Consider the following 19,502-nt stretch of genomic DNA (forward strand, 5'->3'; position numbering starts at 1 on the left):
ACACGAACCAGTAGTCCTTTTATTGATTCTTGACATAACCTTGTCCCGACAAGATGTACAATTGCCTAGCTGATGATCCATCGTATTCATAGCGTGTATACGGAATGGTTCCGCTGATAGATGAAGTCCCAAGGACGACTGTGGGTGCCAGGAACCTTGGCAAAAAGTAATTAAAGCACCGTCCAGCAAGTTGTGCTTCAACCCCTTCTGATGGACTGAAGGTTGTCGCAATCGATGAAGGGAACGGTTCCATCAGACGTTACCGATGATGACTCGTCACTCTTCAGCCCTTGTGGCTGAGAACACCATAGGAGCCTCGAACAAACAAACTCCGAGAAGAGAAAAGAGGGTAGGGGTAGGTCCGAATCAATGTATCCTCCTTCCCGAGGTTCAGGACGCCCTTGCTGTTGCTAATAATTGTCGGAGTACTAACTGAGCACGGCTGATCGGCATCCAAGGGGTACGCAATATCAAGATTGTCTCGTCAATCATGGAGACAGGATCCAGTTCAATCATCAAAGCAGTATCCGATAACAAAGGGTTTCGTATCTAGAAGGTTGGCCGTGTGGTTTGGGGGAGGAAGTAGATGCAGGTATCGAGTGGATTAAGGAGGATCTGCATTCAAGGGTTAATTCATTGGTATTTGCGGTATCTGCCGAATCTCTGCGGAGTACTGCATGACTGCATAACCCCGTCTAGTGGTCTCTAGCAGTATTCATGTTGATTGAAAGGCATCGAGTGATGGTCAACGCGGACCAACAAACGGAGAAAGAGAAGGAAGGTCAGGTGCCAACGCGCTCACCGCCCGGGAACGCGGGATTTTTGTTTGTTTTTATTCGGGCTGACCGCCTTCGCTTTGTTCCCCACCAGGGACAACAAGGCCTTGAAAAGGAGTTTTAAAATAGATCCGTTCATTTGGCCTTTGATAAGTGCGTTGGTTGTCTTTAAGATCGGTCATTCCTTCAATTCGGACGTCCTGCTGGCTGTGTTTGTCCTTTGAAGTGGTCAATTGCACTTCGTCATTGCCCTGCGCTGTCCCCCTCCGTTGCTTTGACGCCAACCGCACCAACTCCATTGTTTTTCTCTCATTTCTTTCCCGGGCAACAAACAACCACCAAGCGCCCGTGCATTACATTCACTTTCTCCTGTACCCCGCTTATCTCTGGATTCTGAACATCGCCTCAATTCGCCTTTCTTCTCGCCTGTGGCTCAATCGACCTCACTGTTTCGTACCGATTTGTGATCTTGAAGGGTGTCCTGTTCTTCTGTCACCATGGAGAACTACCAAAAGATTGAGAAAATTGGAGAGGGTACGTTTGGTTCCCACCATAGGCTTGTGGTCAAGAACCGTTTCTCCCTAGTTTGATACGCTATTGGGATCAAGGACTGACAGCAGTCATCGAAATTTAGGTACCTATGGTGTTGTGTACAAGGCTCGCGAGCTCACCCATCCCAACCGTATCGTCGCCCTGAAGAAGATTCGCCTGGAAGCCGAGGACGAAGGCGTCCCCAGCACCGCCATTCGTGAGATCTCCTTGCTGAAGGAGATGAACGACCCCAACATCGTGCAGCTCTTCAATATCGTTCATGCCGATGGCCACAAACTCTATCTCGTCTTCGAATTCCTCGATCTCGATCTGAAGAAATACATGGAGGCTCTTCCTGTCAGTGAGGGTGGACGTGGCAAAGCCCTCCCCGATGGTGCGTCGATGTGCAAGACTTTGGGTCTGGGAGATGCAATGGTCAAGAAGTTCATGGCCCAGCTGGTGGAAGGGATCCGTTACTGCCACAGCCACCGTATCCTGCATCGGGATCTGAAGCCTCAGAATCTTCTGATTGACCGTGAAGGCAATCTGAAACTCGCCGACTTCGGACTGGCCCGAGCATTCGGTGTTCCCCTGCGGACGTACACCCATGAGGTAATTCCATTCGACTTTGTATGGGTGGCATGATGATTAACATGAGCACCAGGTGGTGACCCTGTGGTACCGCTCCCCTGAAATCCTTCTGGGCGGCCGTCAATACTCCACCGGTGTCGACATGTGGTCCGCCGGAGCGATCTTCGCGGAGATGTGCACTCGCAAGCCGCTGTTCCCTGGTGATTCCGAAATCGACGAGATCTTCAAGATCTTCCGGTATGTTCTCTGCTCAAACCGATCTGCCACCCCCCAAGCGCAGTGTTCTGATTGCTCCTCCCCTGCAGACTCCTCGGCACCCCGGATGAACATGCCTGGCCTGGTGTGACGTCCTTCCCCGACTACAAGCCGACGTTCCCCAAATGGAAGCGCGAGGAGACCCGTGCCCTCGTGCCCGGGCTGGAGGAGGACGGTCTTGACCTCCTCGATGCTTTGCTCGAGTACGATCCCGCCCGACGACTCTCCGCCAAGCAGGCTTGCTTGCACCCGTACTTCCAGAACGGCAGCTCCCATTACTCCGGTCGCACCCGGAGAAACGGATTGCCATGATCGACTCGCGCCCTGTGAATCGGTCCCTTATGTGTAATGTATGTATGTGAATGGCTGCGGCAGACCCAGTGGCACCGTGGTAACTGGCAGGATGGCAGAGCCCACACTACTACTCATTGCCGTCTTTTGCCCCCGGTTCACCCGTTACGTCCCGCGTGCTGCTCACTTTCGATTCTTCTTGTTTATGTCTCGTGTTTCCTTTGTTCATGGCGTTGTTTGCGGAATGATTTGATAGGACGGGAAAGAAATTAGGTTACAGGATATTACCAGGGGTGTTTATTTTCCACTGATGCGTACATACCCGTCTGAATGAGTAATTTCATACTCTGTTAGTATGGTCTACAGTCGACCCTGCAAGGGACAATAATTTGCCCAACCGATAACAGCATCTAGTTTCTATTCTGACTTGAGTATGCGTGATGTTGTCCATGATCTACCTAGTCCCAGTCAAGTGTCATTTCCTGAGCACAGATCCCACTTACTCAACGTCTTTCGAGCAAGTCCCCCCCCCCTCAGCTAGGGTCGAGATGCAGAAGTTGGCGTCATGAGTCATTGGAACTGGCGGATCACCAACAGGGTTGTACCCCTATCACCGGATATGACCGTTGAAAACGCATGAAAGCTGAGGAGGAAGTTGAGGGAAGAGTAAAAACGATGGAAAATCGAGACCAACAAACACATGTCCTGTCATCGGAGACCCCGAGCCGTCCGTCGAATCACGACTTCAGCCAACCCACACTCGCGCATCTTGGCTTCCAACCCCTCAGCCCGCACGAACTGACCGAAGAAAAGCCAACTTTGACAAGTCCACAACTCTCCCCCTTCTACCAGTCAGCGAACATAACGTGGATTCCGGGAATGGAAAATGTCTCACTGACCAGCCATTAAGGAGAGGGAAGGATGAACAAGATCCTGACTTGACTGGACTGAGCGATCGGCATCATTCAGCCTTGCGACTCAAACACTGCTACTACGCTACGTTGACGGCGTAATAATATCGATGCACACAGCCTCAGGCCAGAACTGCGTCCCCGTTTTACCGGGAGTTCGAGACTAGAGTTTCTTCAGCTGGAGACCGTTCAAAGAACGGTCAAATCGCTGGCGTGGAGCTGGCGTTTTTCAAAGGTCGCTACTGCTACAGTAGCGTTCGTATTCGACTGCGCCGTCATCACTGGCGGGGGCTAAAAATGACAACCAACCATTGGATGCGTGCAAGCCATGACCATGCAGTCATGTGGCTCTCGAGGTCTCTGGAGAATTGGGGTTGGAAATCCACCCCAATGGCACCAACCTATGCTTGACCGTCAGCTTGGGTTTGGCCCCCGTTCAATTCAGCCGGTAAAAATAACTTTGTTGCATCGCGAACTCTACCCATCCAAAGCCGGTTTTTTCTTTAATTTAAACCCGGTTAGACTCTGGGGTCCACACTAGACCTAAGCCTTCCTCCGTTGGCACGTTGCTACATGGGGTGGGAGACCGCTGATCCGAACAGGGGCTCGTTCTCTTATCAGACACTGCAACTAAGGCGCCCCAAACGCAAAACTGGAATGTCGAACGGTATGCTCATTGGCAAATTTGCTAGGTGGTTCCATGCACGTCCTGCACAGGGTCTTTGTCCCAAGAGAGGCACTAGTATCAAAAAGATTTTCAGCCTCAGGAGCCGATCGTCCAGGAGAAGACTAAAGCAAAGGACGATAAGATAAAAAGGCAGCGACCACGCTCTTGGCTGAGAATATTTTCGCACGGCAGACCTACACATAACATCTCTTCATCCTTCCTGAGGGGGAAAACAGTCTATAAATAGAAATATCTCACATCCCCTCGAATTTTGTTGTTGTTCTTCTTCACCTCCGCACGGTTCCCCGCACCCATCCTTTGCTGCGGGCCAACTAGAGCAACTACCCTCTACGTGGACCCAGCGCTAAGCCATGGATCAGGACGACAATGTCGATATGGTCTACACACCGGATCTCTCTTCACGCTCCGAGTGCGGAGCCCAGCGGAAGCGACTGTCTCCGCAGGAGACGCTAAGAAGCTTCTGGGATCAATTCTATACCAAAAGTCCCGGGAAAGTCTATACCGTGCTGCCCGATAACCCGTATGCGCGCACCAAAGCTGCCGCCATCCCCAGTGGTGTGGTGCAAGGGCAGGAAGCAGGGAAGTCCTATGGGCAGGTTCGGAGGGAATGCGAGCGGGCTGTGGACCGCATTGCTAGGGAGTGCGAACGGTTGAATCAGAAGTATACCGACCCTCACTTTGACATCGAGGTCGATCTCAAGAATGATCGCAATGATTGCTTGTATGGATTGGATGAGAAGAATTTTATCATGCGGCCTCGTGGTGTCAAGAGAGTGACTGTGAGTTTCTGGGAAACTACGAGAGATATATCCCTAGTTGTTTGCTAACCAAATTCTCAAGGAAATCTTCGACAATCCACAGTTTTATGTCAATGGGCCGACGGCGTCGGACGTACGTCAAGGCCGTGATGGAGACTGTTGGTTTATGGCAGCACTGTGCACAATGGGCAACAAGCAAGGTCTCATTGAGAAGATATGCGTGGCCCGGAACGAAAGGGTCGGGGTTTATGGGTTTGTCTTTTACCGAGGTGAGTCTTCATGAGTTTGCAAGTCGTCAGAGTCGAGATTAACATTCGCTTTCCTAGATGGCGAGTGGCAGCAGTGCCTCATCGACGATAAGCTCTATCTACGATCAGCAGACTACGACGAATCCATAGATGAGAGACATGTGTGGGATGACATCAATCGGTCCGATGCCGAGGAAGAGTACCGAAAGGTTTTCCAGACCGGCTCACGTGCGCTCTACTTCGCTCATTGTGCAGATGAGAATGAAACATGGCTTCCTTTGTTGGAGAAAGCATATGCCAAAGCCCATGGCGATTACTCCGCTATTGAGGGCGGGTTTGTAGGGTAAGATCTCCACCCTGATTGGCCTAGGCAGATATTGACGTGTTGCAGGGAAGCTATCGAAGATCTGACAGGTGGCGTTACATCCGATATACTGTCCAGCAACATCCTTGACAAGGATCGGTTCTGGAGGGAAGAGCTTATGAAAGTCAACAAAGATTTCCTTTTTGGCTGCGGTACGGGTCTGTATGCCAATTGGCTCGACCCCAAATACAAGGGCCCCCCGCGAGACCGAAAAGGCATATCCGAGAACCATTCGTACTCGATCATGGAGGCTAAGGAGATTGACGGCCAGCGTCTGCTTCGATTGAGGTGAGTCCGAACCTTTGCATATGAGCACGCATGATACTAACTAGATACAGGAATCCCTGGGGGAAAAAAGAGTGGACCGGCGCATGGAGCGATGGCTCGGAGCAGTGGACGCCCCAGTGGATGGAAAAGCTGGGCCATACGTTTGGGAACGACGGGGTTTGTGTTCCCTTGTTTCTCTCTACATGGAGTAAAATAATAGAAACTAACCTCGCGCAGTTCTTCTGGATCTCGTACAACGACCTCTTGAAGAAATACCAGCATTTCGATCGGACTCGACTATTCGACAGTCACTGGACTGTTGTTCAGCAATGGACTACGCTGAATGTGCCGTGGTCCGCCGACTACCATGCCACTAAGTTCTTGATGACCGTGACCAAAGGCGGCCCCCAGGTCATCGTTCTGTCCCAGGTATGTCGAACGGAAGCGTATAGCACATTCCACTACCAGTGGCTAATCTAGACAAGTTGGACCCTCGTTACTTCAAAGGCCTCGGAGGCGAATACGACTTCCTCCTCAAGTTCCGCATCCAGAAAGAGGACGACGACGACTACATCGTTCGCAGCCACAGCAGCTACCTGATGAGCCGGTCCGTGAACACCGAAGTCAACCTCGAGCCTGGCCGTTACCACATCCTCATGAAGATCACCGCCTACCGGTACCACAAAATAGAATCGACCGAAGAAGTCGTCAGCCGGATGGCACCCAAGCGGCGGGAAAAGCTCGTCCAGATCGGGCTTTCGTACGATCTCGCCCACGCAAAGGGCCTCGTCGTCGAGACAGACCACGAGCGACAAGCCCGCGAAGAAAGAGAAGAGCGGCGCAAACACGCCGAGCGGAAAAAGCTGCGCGCAGATACCAAACAGCGGCTCGAACGGGAATGGATCCGCTCGCGAAAGATACACGCCCGCAAAAAGCGCACAGCCGAGCGTCTCGAACGCCTCGCTGCATCCAAGCCCAGCCCCAGTGCCCAAAGCCACTCCGAGCAGATCCTCCCCGACGGCGGCCCCGTGCAGTCCCCCGCGGACCTCAACGGCAATTCAAGCCCGGACCTAGGAGGGGGCGAAAAGCCCCCCAACGGCATCCCCTCCATCCCCACCGTCCGCTTCAACGGCATCTACACGAAAGGACACCGACACCCGCGGAGAATCGAATCCCTCCGGTCCAGTATAGACACAACATACTCCAACCACCGCTCCTCATTCTACTACCACCAAGACGAGCGGGAGCTCCTCGAGGGATTCGAGTTCGACTCGGATCTAGACATGCCCTGCGAGGAACCTTCTGCTCCTACGGCTGGACCGAAGACCTCCGCCGCCTTGTCGATGAGCACCCGGTACATGGACGACGAGTGCATCACCGACCCGTGGAACGCCGTCTGCGTGATCGGTCTCCGCGTCTACTCCAAGGATCCGCAGCTCTCTCTCCAGGTCATTCGGCCCATGCCTGAAGATGAGGTCGAGGCTACCTTGGACATGGATGACCCTGCTGCGAGTGCGACTTCTGAGAAGGGAGTGCTGGGGCGGATGTTGCGGTCTGTGGCGTATCTTTCGGACTAGCTTCTGCTTTCTTTGTCTTGTTTCCTTTTGCTTTGCTGCTTCTTGTGAGTATTAGCATATTGTCGTCTTTAAGAGACAGTCTTCCTGGAGGAAGAAATGGGCAAAAATTTGAATAAAATACGCAAGTATAGCTATATGATTTCAATTTTTTGGACAATTGCAGCAGTTAACATCTTTAACCATCAGAGTGACAGAAATTCTATGTATATGGTCTTATATTAATTACCTGTTTATATCAGATAGTAACCATTTTTCATAGATATCCGGTATTTGAGTTAGGGATACAATAACCCTAGTCGTACAACAAACAAACAAAAAATCTACTCACATCTCACTCCTCAACTCCCCAGACATCAAAACCAACAACCACCATGACAGCGCCCACCACACCCCAACCACACCTCGACGAACTCAATCCAACAAGTCACCACCAACACCCGGCTAATCTCAAACACGCTTCTTCTTACTCGTTCGTCGTCGCCACCCCCAGACAAGACCCCAACTGGCGGAGCACGCTGGAGCGACAGCAATGGGGGGGGAGGCATTTCGCCCTCTCCACTGCACCCGAGCCCCTCTTATAGAACTTGGTTCTAGTAAGACTTTTGGATATATGGAAAATACTATGTTTTCTTTATATAAGAGGTTTAGGATGTTAAGTGTGATAATAACAACGATATTGGTCTTTCACAAAGTTACTCTTACTCTTTTGACTTCGTATCCATAATAATCACATCCCAGTAACTATTAACTTATATAAAAAGTAGTATATAATATTTTCTCATCAAGAAACCCCCCCACCCCCATTAGACTCATCCCACCAACTCCCCAGCCCAAAATCAGAACCAGCAGGAAACCCCACCCCCCCCTCCCCACCAGCACCTGCATAAGGCGTAACTCTATCCACAGCAGGAACACCCCCATCCGCAATCTGCTCCGACAAAAACTGCAGATCCGAAGTGCGGATCCAGTCCAGGTCTCCAGGCTGACAGGCGCCGAACTGCTGCGTTGCGTCTAGGGCCTGCGGCAGGGGAGTTTGTTTTGTGGAGGAGATCTTTTGCGGAGGGGGTGGTATGGTTTGGGGGACGGCGGGGGCGACTCTGGATTTCTTTCTCGATGAGGACGCGTGGTGGTCGGGTGCGTGCAGGGTTTGCGAAGAGGGGTGGTTTGTAATTTGTCGCTTTCTAGGACCGGAGCGACGCATGTGCGCTTGCCAGCGGCGCTGGAGACTGACGAGGAAGTCGCGTGTGCGTTTCGCGTTCTCGAAAGACTGGCCTAGTTCGTCTAGGGCGCGGAAGCAGAGGTTGAGGTAGGCTACCATTTCAGCGTTGGTGGTTGGGTGTTCCGGGCCGGTGCTGGTGGTGGTGCTGGTGGTGGTCTTGGTTGGAGATGAGTTTGAGATGGTGACGTAGAGGAGCATGAGGGCTGCGCTGAAGATGATGGCAACGACTTGGTTGTTCATGCGGCGGAAGGTGTAGTGTTTCTCGTAGATGTGGAGGAGTCGCGCTATGGCCATTGAGGATTCAATGCACATTCTGCGGGCGTGGTGGTAGCCGGGTCCTTGGCGGGGGGCGCGGGGTTGGATGTAGCTTTTGGAGACCCATGGTCTGTGGGTGAAAATGACGATTTGGTGGTATTGTAGGCTGGTTGGGTTAATGGGGCGGTCATTTGGGGAGAGGGGGAGTGTGGGAGAGGGGTGAACTAACTGTAGCATCAAGAGGTGCGGCAGGATTGGAACTGTGTCGTTTTCTAAATCGATATCCAGGTTCGAGGGGAGATTCTCTCCCCAAGCGAACAGGTCATCCGTCACGGGGTGACAGAGTCTTTGCAGGTCGTGTTTTGGTATATCAGAGCAGCCATATCTACCAGTCGTTAGCGGTTGGCAAGAGAGCGGCACGGTAGGTACGTACAGAATATGACCGACGGGTGAGATGATCTCCCATAAAATAACGAATTGCCTACTGATCAGCTCGTTCGGGTTCTTGATTCCTCCCTTGAGGGCCTCTGACTGTAGCAAGTGTCCGTATGGGTACCATATGCTCTCTTTCCCATGGCCCAGATCCGACGCGGGCTTCATAACTGTGATATCTCCCGCGTTCATCCGGAAGGGGCGGCCTAGATAGAAACCCCAGAAACTATAGCACCCAGTTAGCGCATGTATACTCTGTTTCCCGGGGACAAACTTACTGATCAGCAATATAGCTTCCCCAGAATGCCACCCGACGGACGTCAGCTTCAAGGGCGCTGATGTCGCCTCTTTCCACATAGATAGTCATATCAAGGTGAAGACCAAGATCAAACGCCAGTCTCATGGACATCCCTACTCCTTATCAGCATGGCAGTCTAGAAGCCCTCAACACCCGACATACCACTGTAGAGCCAACCCCGTGCATCCCGGTTTGACGAGCCTTCATGACAACTCAAGATAACGAGGGCTTGCACCGTAGCCACGCAGGGCGAGTCCAACTCAATTTCCAAAAGCGCCTTAGCCCGATCTGCAAAGAACTCCGAAAGGGACTTGGGAAATGTGATGAAAGTTGGGTGATACCGCGCTTCAAAAGCACTGCCAATGGCGCACCTAGTATGTCGTCAGCTCCAGCAGTGACAATTGACGAGCTGGCTTCAAAGCGTACATTGCGTTGGTCAGCACCTCGGAATAGAACGGAGTGTCGTCGCATCCGTTCCGCCATCTCGATCTCGCGATCATGAACATCTCCTTGTCCACCACGTAGGTACTGGGGTTCTGCCACGTGAAGTAGAGCTCGACCAAGTGATCTTCAAGGACTGGATCCACAGGCTGCCCGACGCGCAGGTGGTTCAAGATATCTTGCCCGTCGTGGCGGATTGACCGCGCATCGGGGCGCTGGCGCTGTTGTGTCGCCGAGACATCTACCAAGTTCAAGTTAGAGGTCGCGCCGTAGAATCGCAGGTGACCGTCCCCGGCGATTTTCAGCGTTCCGATGCGATGTGATAGTTGCTCGATCACGTCTTTCTCTGCCTCGTCCTCCTCCCCGCTATCGCTGTCGTAGTAATCTCGGTTGTCGCGCGGCTGTCCGAGCGATTCCCCGGGTTGCTGCTGAATGCTATCCCGCAACGGGTGAAAGCTCGCGGGACTGGCACTGCCGTCCGGTGTAACGCCAGGTCCTCCTATCATGTTCGCGCATAGCGCATCGAAGCTCTCGGCAGTTGGGAGGGCAAGTGCCCAATGCGAGGAGGCATAGGCTCTCGTTGGGGACAGATTCATTCCCAGAGCGTTGATTGATTCGGGACTTTTCGATGACGGGATGAACCCCTGGTCAGATGGCACGTTGGGAGATGACATAGGAACGCCAGTAGTACTCTCGTTCACGCGCATGTGCCCCTCGCTGGTCAAAGGTGCCGGCAGGCTGGGATCCGCGACGCCAGGGATAGCTGTTTGAGGGTGTCCAACTTGCTCACCCACCATTCCAGCATGATCTCTGTATACAGCTTTCCGAGAAATCTGAAGCGTTTCTAACACCCGATTCATCCCCAACTCATCCTCAGGATTCATCGGAGGCGGCTCCAAGCCATTGTCATAGATGAACTGGCACAGCTGGTCAATCCGCGCGGAAAACAGCTCTGTCGCAGGACGGAGCGACACTCTGGTAACAAACACACGATCAGCGCCAATCGAACCAGGGGGGTGGGGAGCTATCCTGCGCAACGTTCGCGAGCCTTTCGCGCTCCAGCGAAGTCCGTCGCCTGTCGCTCTACACGCCGGCCCGCCCTCCTTCTAACGAAACGAATTCGTCTATGTCAACAGAACAGAGTGTCAAGAACCTACTTCCGTTTATCCTCGCCATGCTGGTATTTACAAGCCTTTCCCTTCCTTTCGCAGTTGTTACAATGCGGAGTCGCGCCGTCGCACTGGTAAAAGTGTCAGTATCTTGAAGGAGACTGTTACGACGACGCCCAGCTCCCGTCGACGTGACATGGGCTGAAAAGATAATATGTATACCCTGATCTTACTCTCGCGGCACGGCACGCATGCAGTAGTAAGGTGCTTGCGAGGCGCTTTCTTGGGCTTCTCCGACTGCGACTGCATGGCCGCAGGGTGGAAGTGGGGCGCGGGGGCGGGGTGAACTCCCTCTCTCTGTCTGTCTCGCTTTTCAGAGCCAAAGAGTATCAAGCAGCTCGTCAGAACATCGTATTACCCGGCTCCGACAAAAGAGAGCGCAAGAGATAGCATGTCGGTTTTCGGGGGAGGCGTGCGACAATGATGGTGGAGGTATTAGTCATTGCGCGTGCGAAAGGGGAAAAGCGAGTGGAAGAAGATCGGTAGATCGGTATCTGACATCTCGGGCTGGACTCTTATAGGACCGGGCGCAGATTGATGGGGTATGTGGGAAATAAGAGTTTGCCAGCATGGCTGATATTATGGTTTTTGATTCACGCATCTACGGTCAGCATGCGACCGTGTTGACAATACCATTGATGCACGTGTGGCTGCACGTCCGGGATATTTATTTTCGTCGATCTTCCTATGAACACGAACTACCTTGGAGTAAGTTAACCCCGATCGTACGATCCACCACATTGTAGATGGTGCAGTCAAGGATAGACAGCGACTGTTATTACACAATTATGTGGACCACATTCTGACAGATCTGTCGGGCTACTATGAAACTACAACTATCTACACGCATTATTGGAGCCCGTTTACCAGTTACTGCTGCGCTTCAGGGTCTCGTTCTGGATCACCTCAATCCAGTATCCATCGGGGTCGAGCACGAACGCCACGTTCTTCATGCGCCCGTCGGTCAGGCGCTTCTTCCAGTTGACATTCTGCGACTCGAAGCGCTCGCAGGCGGCGTTGAGATCATCGACCGAGACACCTAAGTTTGTCAGTGGCCAACACATCATCAGGGTGGATTATCGGACCAAGCCAACGTACAGATATGTCCGAAGCCTTGCGGCTCGCTGTTCCCGTCATGGTACACCTTCCCCTCCTGCTTCTCCGTACCGTAGTTCCAGGTCAGTTCGAGGAGGCCTTCCCACTCCGCGACCGGATTCCTGACACCCTCCTGCTGCTTGGGGTTGGAGTTGGGGTATCCCAGGAAGTAGAGGTTGAAAGCGGCATCCTTATTCTCGCTGGTGCGCAGGAGCGTCATGCCCATGACCTCCTGGTAGAACTTCAGGCTGGTCTCGGCGGACTTGACGCGGAGCATCGTGTGATTGAGCCGGTAGCTGCTGGGGTCGGTCGCCGTCCCGACGTCCTGGTCGTGGCGACGGATGATCTCGACCCAGTATCCATCGGGGTCCTTGGCAAATGCAATGTTCTTCATCCGACCGTCGGTCAGTTTCTTCTGGAATGGGTAGCCGGCGTCCTCGAGCCTCTTGCACGCGACCTCGATGTTATCGACCGAGACGGCAATGTGCCCAAAGCCACGGTGGGGCTCGGTGTTGCCATTGGCCACGCTGTAGTTGGGGTCATTCTCCGTTCCGTAGTTATGCGTCAGTTCCAAGACGCCGTTGCGGTCTGTCCAGTGACGGTCGCCCTGCAGCGATTGGGCGCCATTGTACGCGAGGAAGTAAAGGGAGAACTTGTTTTCGGGGAAGTCGAGCTGCTGGATCTGGCTGAGGCCCAGGAACTTGTAGAATTCCACTAGCCGAAGCAAACCATCTGTAAGTCGGATGTCACTGGAGGGGTGTGGAAGCTACCTACCGGACTTCTTTGGGTCCTTGACCCGGAGCATGGTGTCTGATGTCGAGCCATTGTCAGAACAACAGTCATCACCCGGGGGATACACAGCGACTAACGGTTAAGCTTATACTTGGAAGTTTCCGTCGCCATGGTTGCGATTGTTCGATTGGTAGCTGGCAAACGATGTGAGTATTTGCGATCGGCCCATGTGGGGAAATGTCCAAGGGAATGGAACCCACCTGGAAAGATAGAGAGGCGTGGGGTGAGGGCCCTGAGGGAGGAAGTGGTAGGAAGAAAAGAAAAGGCGCGATTGGCGAACATGGGGATAGAGGAGAGGAAGAATCGAATCGAAAGGAGGGGTCAAGTTTTAAGGCGGGATTAGTGAGCGGAATGAGGGGGAAAAACCGATACTGGCCTGGGAAATGTGGGGTCTTGCCCGATGACGTTCATCATGGCTAACATCTCGAATTCACCCAGTTCCACCTACTACTTGATCAGAACCAGTGGTGTCTTGGGCCTAGGTTTCAAGCGATAGTATATTTCGACTCGATTCCTTCATGGTGTGCTAAGATAGTCCCTCCATTCGTACTGCCACGTCGCGTTTCGCCCTAACCTTCAACCGCCGCCATGAGTTTCACAAACTGTAGACAACCTTCGGCTGAAGCCACATATGGACCATGCTTCATGCCGGGTCTTCGGTAGGCGTAGGCTCCCATTCCCCATTCCTGTCCAAGGGTGATGTCCCTCAACCCTCCCCGGATAAAGCAGACTTCTTCGTAATAGGTGTGCACAATGGGTTCGTTCTGCACGGATTTCGTGCCCGGATCGTACCATTGCAGAACAGACTTATTCTCCGACTTTGGATCGCCATTCAATAGCAGCTCCCAAATGCCTGGACCGATTGAATACCAGGGTTTGACATCGGGCGAATCGATCGGGGTGCCAATTTTCGGGTGGGGAACCGCATCGGTGAACTCTTTCTGATCCAAAGGCATTCTGTAGAACAGAGGATTATTCGAATGGGACGTCAGATGAGTGATGTGGAGTAGTCAGTAGGATGTGTTGAGAGATTGACTAGATGGCAGGGAGGGTGGTCATAGAAACAACTCGTGAACTTCCTCCTGTACGCTAGACACGCCCACTCATAGCGTGATCAGTTAGTGTATTAATGCCAAAGCCTCCAAGTACAACAGTACCTGCTGTTAGTACCAGGACAGCAACACATGGGTTGCATTATTGAAAGTAGCAACAACCACATTCGATCCCTGTCCACTTCGTGGTTATGAAGCCATCCCAGAAAGGACTGGAGTATCTACATACGTAGTAGATATCCAGAGTATGGAGTAATAGAAAGTTCAGTAAACAGAGGAGAATGACGTCGATCGGCCACTAGTCCCGAACAGGAGCTGATCGACTTCTTCCCCGACTTCAACCAAACCACGAGCTCTCCAACTCTCATCTCCATTTCATCCACCCTCTGATCACTACTCCTCTCTCTTCCTGGATTTCTTCTCTAGAGCGCCGGTCGCTACAGAGTTCTCAATTCATTCCGTAAAGGTCAGTCTGTCTTTCTTCTTCGTCTCCGCTATCCACAAGGGTATCACTTCTCGTCCCCGCGATTGTCGCCCCGTGTCCCCCGACTGCTTTCCACTATGACACACGAGGGGATTGTACGCTGGAAATGAACTGGTTCTTTCGTCTCTCATCCATTGTGTAAACACAAGAAAGCCTGTCTTCTGTTCCGTTTGCATGCATATTCTGTGTGAGCTGTATCTCGTCGATGCGCCTCGGCGTTCAGTCCGTCTTCCTCGTCTCCATGAAACTGTTGGTCGCCGGATTGCTGTTCTGTCTGTGGTTAATCGAGTTGTTTCTGTTTTACCAGCTGCTCTGTCAAGGGACAGTTTTCTAGTAAATAACAAAATGGCTGAAGATCAATCCCTAGTACAACCCGACTCCGCGGAACCGAGGTATACGAACCCCCGCCTTCCTTCTTGCGCCGGTCCAGTTCCAACACGCCCAAAAACCCAAAACGAACAAATAGAGTGCGATCACAAAGATAGCGAATACTGGGATAGCATATCTCTTTCCCCCGAAGATTCTTCTCCCGCCAGTCATTGGCCTATTCGGACAAGCGATCCGGACACGACAACTGCACCGCCATCATGATTCCCGGCCTTCCGGACATAAAGATGCTCGACGCGGAGGCCCTTGGGGGCCTCCTTGAAGACAACCTTTCCCCGCCGGAAATCACCTCTATCCTGTACAGCCACCTACAACGGTACCCTCCTATCCAGTCCCTGCTAATCGCGAGTTCTGCACATATAGAGTATTCGGTACCAACGGAGCGATCTTCGCCTACGGCTCTCCCCTCCCAACGCGGCAGCTGCGCAACCTCAGCGCGACCTACGGCGCCGCATACACATGCTACGCGAAGACCGCATCAAGCGGTAACCTCACAGGCGTCAACCCAGCCAGCCACCCGTCCTCCTACGTGACCGCGCAATCGATCTCCCTCGGCGACGTAGGCTCGATCGTCTTCGAACTCGACGACCTAGTCGCAGTCGTCACCCGAATCGCCGACCGAGTCCTCCTCGCCGCGGTCGGACCATCCAAACACGAGTCCGAGGGTCCAACAACCCAAAACGGCCATTCCACCAAGCACGCACCCCCCGACGGCGCAGACACAAGCGGCGCCGGCGACCCCAACGGCACCCCCACAAACGGACGTCCCTACAGCATCTCCCGCAGCCACAGCGACACCACCATCCGCGCAGACGCGCAGCTCGAATCGCAGTACGAGATCGACCGCACAGACGACCTCGCCCGTCTCTCCAGCCTGAACCTCTCCGCCCCGCCCGCCATCCTCCTCGCGCTGGAATCCAAATCCGCTGCCCTGGGGAGGTTTCTCAGCCAGAAGCTAGAAGATCTGGAGAGCCCAGAGGACTTTTGAACCTTTAAAAGCCACCGTACCTACTGCATCTTCCTTTTTCTTTATCTTCCTTGCTTAGCTCTATCATCGTTCCTCTGTTTCTATTAAAGTTTTCTGTCACGAGACATACGATTTATCCACCCATCCACCCTCCTCATCCTTCCTCATCCCTCCCATTACATGTACTTTCCTTCTTCGTCTCATGTTGTTCCACTTGGCATACATACATACCACAGCGTCCTTATCACATATCTTTATCTCCATTTGTAGTATGTACGTGTATGCATGCCTACATGTACGCCTGTTTATTTGTACTCCTGCAACTGTTTTGATGACGGACCACCCGGCTTCGGAAATGGAGACCAACAGACTTGTTCATAAAAACTGGCTATACATAAGTTAAGGATAAAATAAAAAACATGGTTCTTCGCGCATAAGGATGATATTGTGTATATTTCCAGTATATCATCACTGATACCACACATAAGACAATCGAAACTCCGTTTCTCGATTCCGAGAACGACGTGGACTGCTTTGTATATTAAGGGGGGAATAGCAAGGTATTAACTAGCAAAAGGCACTTCATTAAACGGAGTAGTTGACTAAACTAGACTAGCATAAAGTGTGTGTGTGTGTGTGTGTGTGTGTGTGTGTGTGTGTGTGGTATATCGAAAAGCATAGAGGGCCACAATAATACGATATAATATGATACGAACAGGACAAAGGTATACGAGACCAACGAATACTATATCGACATGAAAAGATTAGAATAGGAAGTGGAAAAAACATCGCTTGCCCTCTGGAAGAAAATTAAGCCTTGTCACCTGTGGCCGCCGTGCTGCTGAATGCTGACGCCGAGGTGTTGGTGCGGCTGACTCCCGCGGGAGACACGGGGCTCTGAGCGGCGTCGCTGGGGCCCGTTACGGCGGGAGAGACGGGGTCGTTCTGGTGATCGCCGTAGGCCGGGGGCTGTTGGCCCGGGGGGGAGGCACCGTTACCGCCGGTGGCGACGGCCGGGCTGGCGGGCTGGGAGGTTGCGGTGGGGCTGGCGACGGTGGCAGCGGCGGCGGCAGCGGTGTTGGTTTGCAGGGTGGGCCCGCTGGAGGCTTCCTTGATGGCTTTGTACCATTTTTCGGCCTCACTGGCGCTGTGGGCCTTGAAGTGCAGCTCGGTGTTGGTGTGGAAGGCGTTGCCGACCTTGCCGCTGGAGACGTCCTTGCCCTTGACGCTGAATTTGGCGCCGTCGAGGGCGCCGACCACGCAGTCGGGCAGGTACAGGGAGAGCTCTGGGGCGGGGTCCTTCTGGAAGTCGTCGTTGTCTTTGAACTCGTGTAGGTAGCGCGCGGGCGTGACGACGTAGAAGCCCGAGTTGTAGCCCTTGATGACGGCGCGGGACTTGCGTTCCAGGCTGCCCTCGACGAGGGGCGTGGTGGAACGGTGGTCCTGGTTCGGGAAGTTGATGTTGGCCAGCGATCGCGGGGGCCCATCGGGGTCGACGAGGGCCTGGTCGTTCCTCGTGATGAAGTTGACCCACTCGAATTCGGGGGGGATGCGCTGGGTGGCGCCCAGGATATCGGAGTACATGGTGCGCTGACGCTCTAGTTGGCCGTTCACGAAGACGGTAAACTGCTCCATGGCGGCCTGGATGGTCTGGAGCACGTGGGCCTCGAACTGCTGGAAGTTGTTTTGCACGGCGATGATGTCGGAGCGGTTGTTGTTCTCCTCGATCACCTGTTTGTTGAGGCGGTGGTTGACGCCGCGGCGCAGCAGGTACGGGTCATTGGCCGTCTCGACCTTGTTTCCGGCGGCGGCGTCGAACGTGGCCGTCTGCGTGGCCAGGAGCTCGATGTGTTTCTGGGTGGTTTGGCGGGCCTTCTCGACAGCTTTAGCGCTCTTAGACGCACCGGTCGCCAACTCCTTCGACTTGTTCTTGATTTCCTTGTGGAGACGCTCCAGGGCCGGGAGGACGGAGGTCCTCAAGTTCTTCTCTCCGTCGAGGTACATGCTGACCATTCCCTAGGACATTTAGCACCCTGCAACCCCAGGGACGAATGGACTACATACCTGAGTATTGGCGCGAATATTCTCAAACATAGAAGAAACGCCCCCAACGCTCTGCGAAAAATGGTGCCCCTCTTTCAGGGGATCGCTAACGGTCTATCCTCAATCAGCGCCCATCCAACAAACCAGCACATAGTATCCAGACAAACCCACCTTCAGAACCTTCTCATAGTCCTTCGACTGCGACTTCTGCACCTTAGCAGTAACACTAACAAAGTCCTCCAAGTTGCCGCACATATGCTTCCAAGCGCGGAGGCGCTCGACAAGGAGATTCGTAGTCTAGGTAGTCGCACGCATTAGCTTGACAGTACAACACAAGCCGATATCCAGCCACCATATTACAGATACTAACCTCACTGCTGTCAGAATCCGGAATGGCCTCATCATCGCTCATAGAAGCCCGGCGGTCCGGACCGGTCACGGAGCTCCTCATCGTCGAGGAACGATGCGGGAGCCTCGCGTCCACTGGACTACTCGTAGCGGACATTTTCGCTGCTGGTGTAGATTCTACCGGGGGATGAAAGTCGTAGGTAGAGATCTTGAACAGAGCAATTCACCTCAGTTCGTTGCGGAGAACTTCAATTAGAGGGGGGGTAAGTGATCCGGAGAATCAATCGCACGTTGTGGCAAGACCACCAACGAATGAGAAAGCGGTGAGGTCTCAATCAAACAAAAGGATGATTAAACACTCAAACCCCTATCAAGCACAGACTGATTCAGAGAGAGAGAAATAGAGGTGTCAAATCCAAGGGAAATATTTTTTACCCTTTCCTCAACCAAAGCATCCAAGGGGATGGAGGGGATAAGGGGAAATGATCGCCGGGAAAGCCCAGACAGCCGATGAAGTCACCGCGTCACCGCTTTCTGCCGGGAGTATGTTACCCCTCATTCTTGTTATCCTCCGCTTGGTCGCTTGCGGGCCTGGCCTGACACCACTTCCGTCTCCATCAGGGGAAGTCCTAATTGGTAAGTCTGTACAGCTTGCTTTTTACGAAGTTGGGTATATAATCCAGGTCAACTGCTTTGCTGTGATCGAGTGCTTTCGCGAGGAAATCAGGCGCTACCGCTTCAGTGGCGTGGACGACGTGGTTTGGTTGGGCAGAGATGATATCATGGTTGATCCTTAACAGATCATATGTTGATTAAATAGATGTATCCTTTGAAAATAATGATTATGTACTGTGTTCCTGCTTTTGTCTTAAGAATGCGTAACTCATGCTGTCCGTTGAGGATCCCAAACCCACCATCGTCCTATTCAGAGGAGAGCCTCATCCGGGACGTCCAAACCGCCAATGCCTCGATCTGGAAAAGGGAAACCAAAAAAAAAAAAAGGCCAATAGCAAACAATATAACGCCAGCTCTAATTAACCGCGCCGTTCCGGGTCTAAGTGTATGGATGGGTGTAGAAGGCAAAAGTTCGTCGGCAAAGACAGCATCCGCGTTGTGAACGTTCCAAATGCAGAGACGCTGCAAAACACACATGCCGTAGCATGTTTTGTCTTTTCATTCGGGAGGTGATGGGAGATTGCTAGAATGCGAAATTCTCTCAGCGTCCAGCGCTGAGGGAAAGTGGTCGTGATCGTGATATGGAAG

At 52.9% G+C, this 19,502-nt stretch overlaps 8 protein-coding genes across 8 annotated transcripts; 4 read left to right on the forward strand and 4 right to left on the reverse strand.

Annotated features, from left to right (window-relative positions):
* Positions 1 to 1,110: 1,110 nt before the first annotated feature.
* On the forward strand, positions 1,111 to 2,830 carry nimX (cyclin-dependent serine/threonine-protein kinase CDC28). Its single transcript, XM_024819532.1, has 4 exons — positions 1,111 to 1,310; positions 1,411 to 1,919; positions 1,972 to 2,135; positions 2,204 to 2,830. Exons 1-4 carry the CDS (start codon positions 1,274 to 1,276, stop codon positions 2,463 to 2,465), a joined length of 972 nt encoding a protein of 323 aa, XP_024675205.1. The 5' UTR covers positions 1,111 to 1,273; the 3' UTR covers positions 2,466 to 2,830.
* Positions 2,831 to 4,281: 1,451 nt separating this feature from the next.
* Positions 4,282 to 7,428, forward strand: BDW47DRAFT_65173 (calpain-like protein). The gene is made up of 7 exons (XM_024819533.1): positions 4,282 to 4,822; positions 4,884 to 5,070; positions 5,128 to 5,392; positions 5,441 to 5,701; positions 5,752 to 5,857; positions 5,918 to 6,109; positions 6,166 to 7,428. The coding sequence occupies exons 1-7, from the start codon at positions 4,394 to 4,396 to the stop codon at positions 7,255 to 7,257; spliced, it is 2,532 nt and encodes an 843-aa protein (XP_024675206.1). The 5' UTR covers positions 4,282 to 4,393; the 3' UTR covers positions 7,258 to 7,428.
* A 556-nt stretch (positions 7,429 to 7,984) lies between these two features.
* On the reverse strand, positions 7,985 to 11,320 carry BDW47DRAFT_115393 (transcription factor domain-containing protein; the record flags this gene model as incomplete). Its single annotated transcript, XM_024814791.1, has 9 exons — positions 7,985 to 8,005; positions 8,153 to 8,897; positions 8,961 to 9,116; positions 9,165 to 9,389; positions 9,442 to 9,574; positions 9,624 to 9,832; positions 9,888 to 10,877; positions 11,060 to 11,142; positions 11,234 to 11,320. The coding sequence occupies 9 exons, from the start codon at positions 11,318 to 11,320 to the stop codon at positions 7,985 to 7,987; spliced, it is 2,649 nt and encodes an 882-aa protein (XP_024675207.1).
* A 386-nt stretch (positions 11,321 to 11,706) lies between these two features.
* BDW47DRAFT_65239 (lactoylglutathione lyase GLO1) lies at positions 11,707 to 13,286 on the reverse strand. The gene is made up of 4 exons (XM_024819535.1): positions 13,159 to 13,286; positions 12,941 to 13,092; positions 12,170 to 12,880; positions 11,707 to 12,110 (listed from the first exon to the last, which is right to left on the reverse strand). The coding sequence occupies exons 2-4, from the start codon at positions 12,969 to 12,971 to the stop codon at positions 11,935 to 11,937; spliced, it is 918 nt and encodes a 305-aa protein (XP_024675208.1). The 5' UTR covers positions 12,972 to 13,092; positions 13,159 to 13,286; the 3' UTR covers positions 11,707 to 11,934.
* Positions 13,011 to 13,453, forward strand: BDW47DRAFT_65233 (uncharacterized protein). Its single transcript, XM_024819534.1, has one exon. The coding sequence runs from the start codon at positions 13,136 to 13,138 to the stop codon at positions 13,376 to 13,378; it is 243 nt and encodes an 80-aa protein (XP_024675209.1). The 5' UTR covers positions 13,011 to 13,135; the 3' UTR covers positions 13,379 to 13,453.
* On the reverse strand, positions 13,453 to 14,203 carry BDW47DRAFT_65244 (uncharacterized protein). Its single transcript, XM_024819536.1, has 2 exons — positions 14,116 to 14,203; positions 13,453 to 14,040 (listed from the first exon to the last, which is right to left on the reverse strand). Exon 2 carries the CDS (start codon positions 13,912 to 13,914, stop codon positions 13,528 to 13,530), a length of 387 nt encoding a protein of 128 aa, XP_024675210.1. The 5' UTR covers positions 13,915 to 14,040; positions 14,116 to 14,203; the 3' UTR covers positions 13,453 to 13,527.
* A 195-nt stretch (positions 14,204 to 14,398) lies between these two features.
* Positions 14,399 to 16,207, forward strand: BDW47DRAFT_99669 (uncharacterized protein). The gene is made up of 3 exons (XM_024820913.1): positions 14,399 to 14,476; positions 14,862 to 15,179; positions 15,245 to 16,207. The coding sequence occupies exons 2-3, from the start codon at positions 15,082 to 15,084 to the stop codon at positions 15,867 to 15,869; spliced, it is 723 nt and encodes a 240-aa protein (XP_024675211.1). The 5' UTR covers positions 14,399 to 14,476; positions 14,862 to 15,081; the 3' UTR covers positions 15,870 to 16,207.
* Positions 16,208 to 16,658: 451 nt separating this feature from the next.
* BDW47DRAFT_122767 (PH domain protein) lies at positions 16,659 to 18,396 on the reverse strand (the record flags this gene model as incomplete). Its single annotated transcript, XM_024815913.1, has 4 exons — positions 16,659 to 17,864; positions 17,913 to 18,005; positions 18,063 to 18,188; positions 18,262 to 18,396. 4 exons carry the CDS (start codon positions 18,394 to 18,396, stop codon positions 16,659 to 16,661), a joined length of 1,560 nt encoding a protein of 519 aa, XP_024675212.1.
* Between the last annotated feature and the right edge of the window lie 1,106 nt (positions 18,397 to 19,502).

Source organism: Aspergillus candidus (genome assembly GCF_002847045.1).
Source record: "Aspergillus candidus strain CBS 102.13 unplaced genomic scaffold BDW47scaffold_5, whole genome shotgun sequence".
NCBI lineage: Eukaryota > Fungi > Ascomycota > Eurotiomycetes > Eurotiales > Aspergillaceae > Aspergillus > Aspergillus candidus.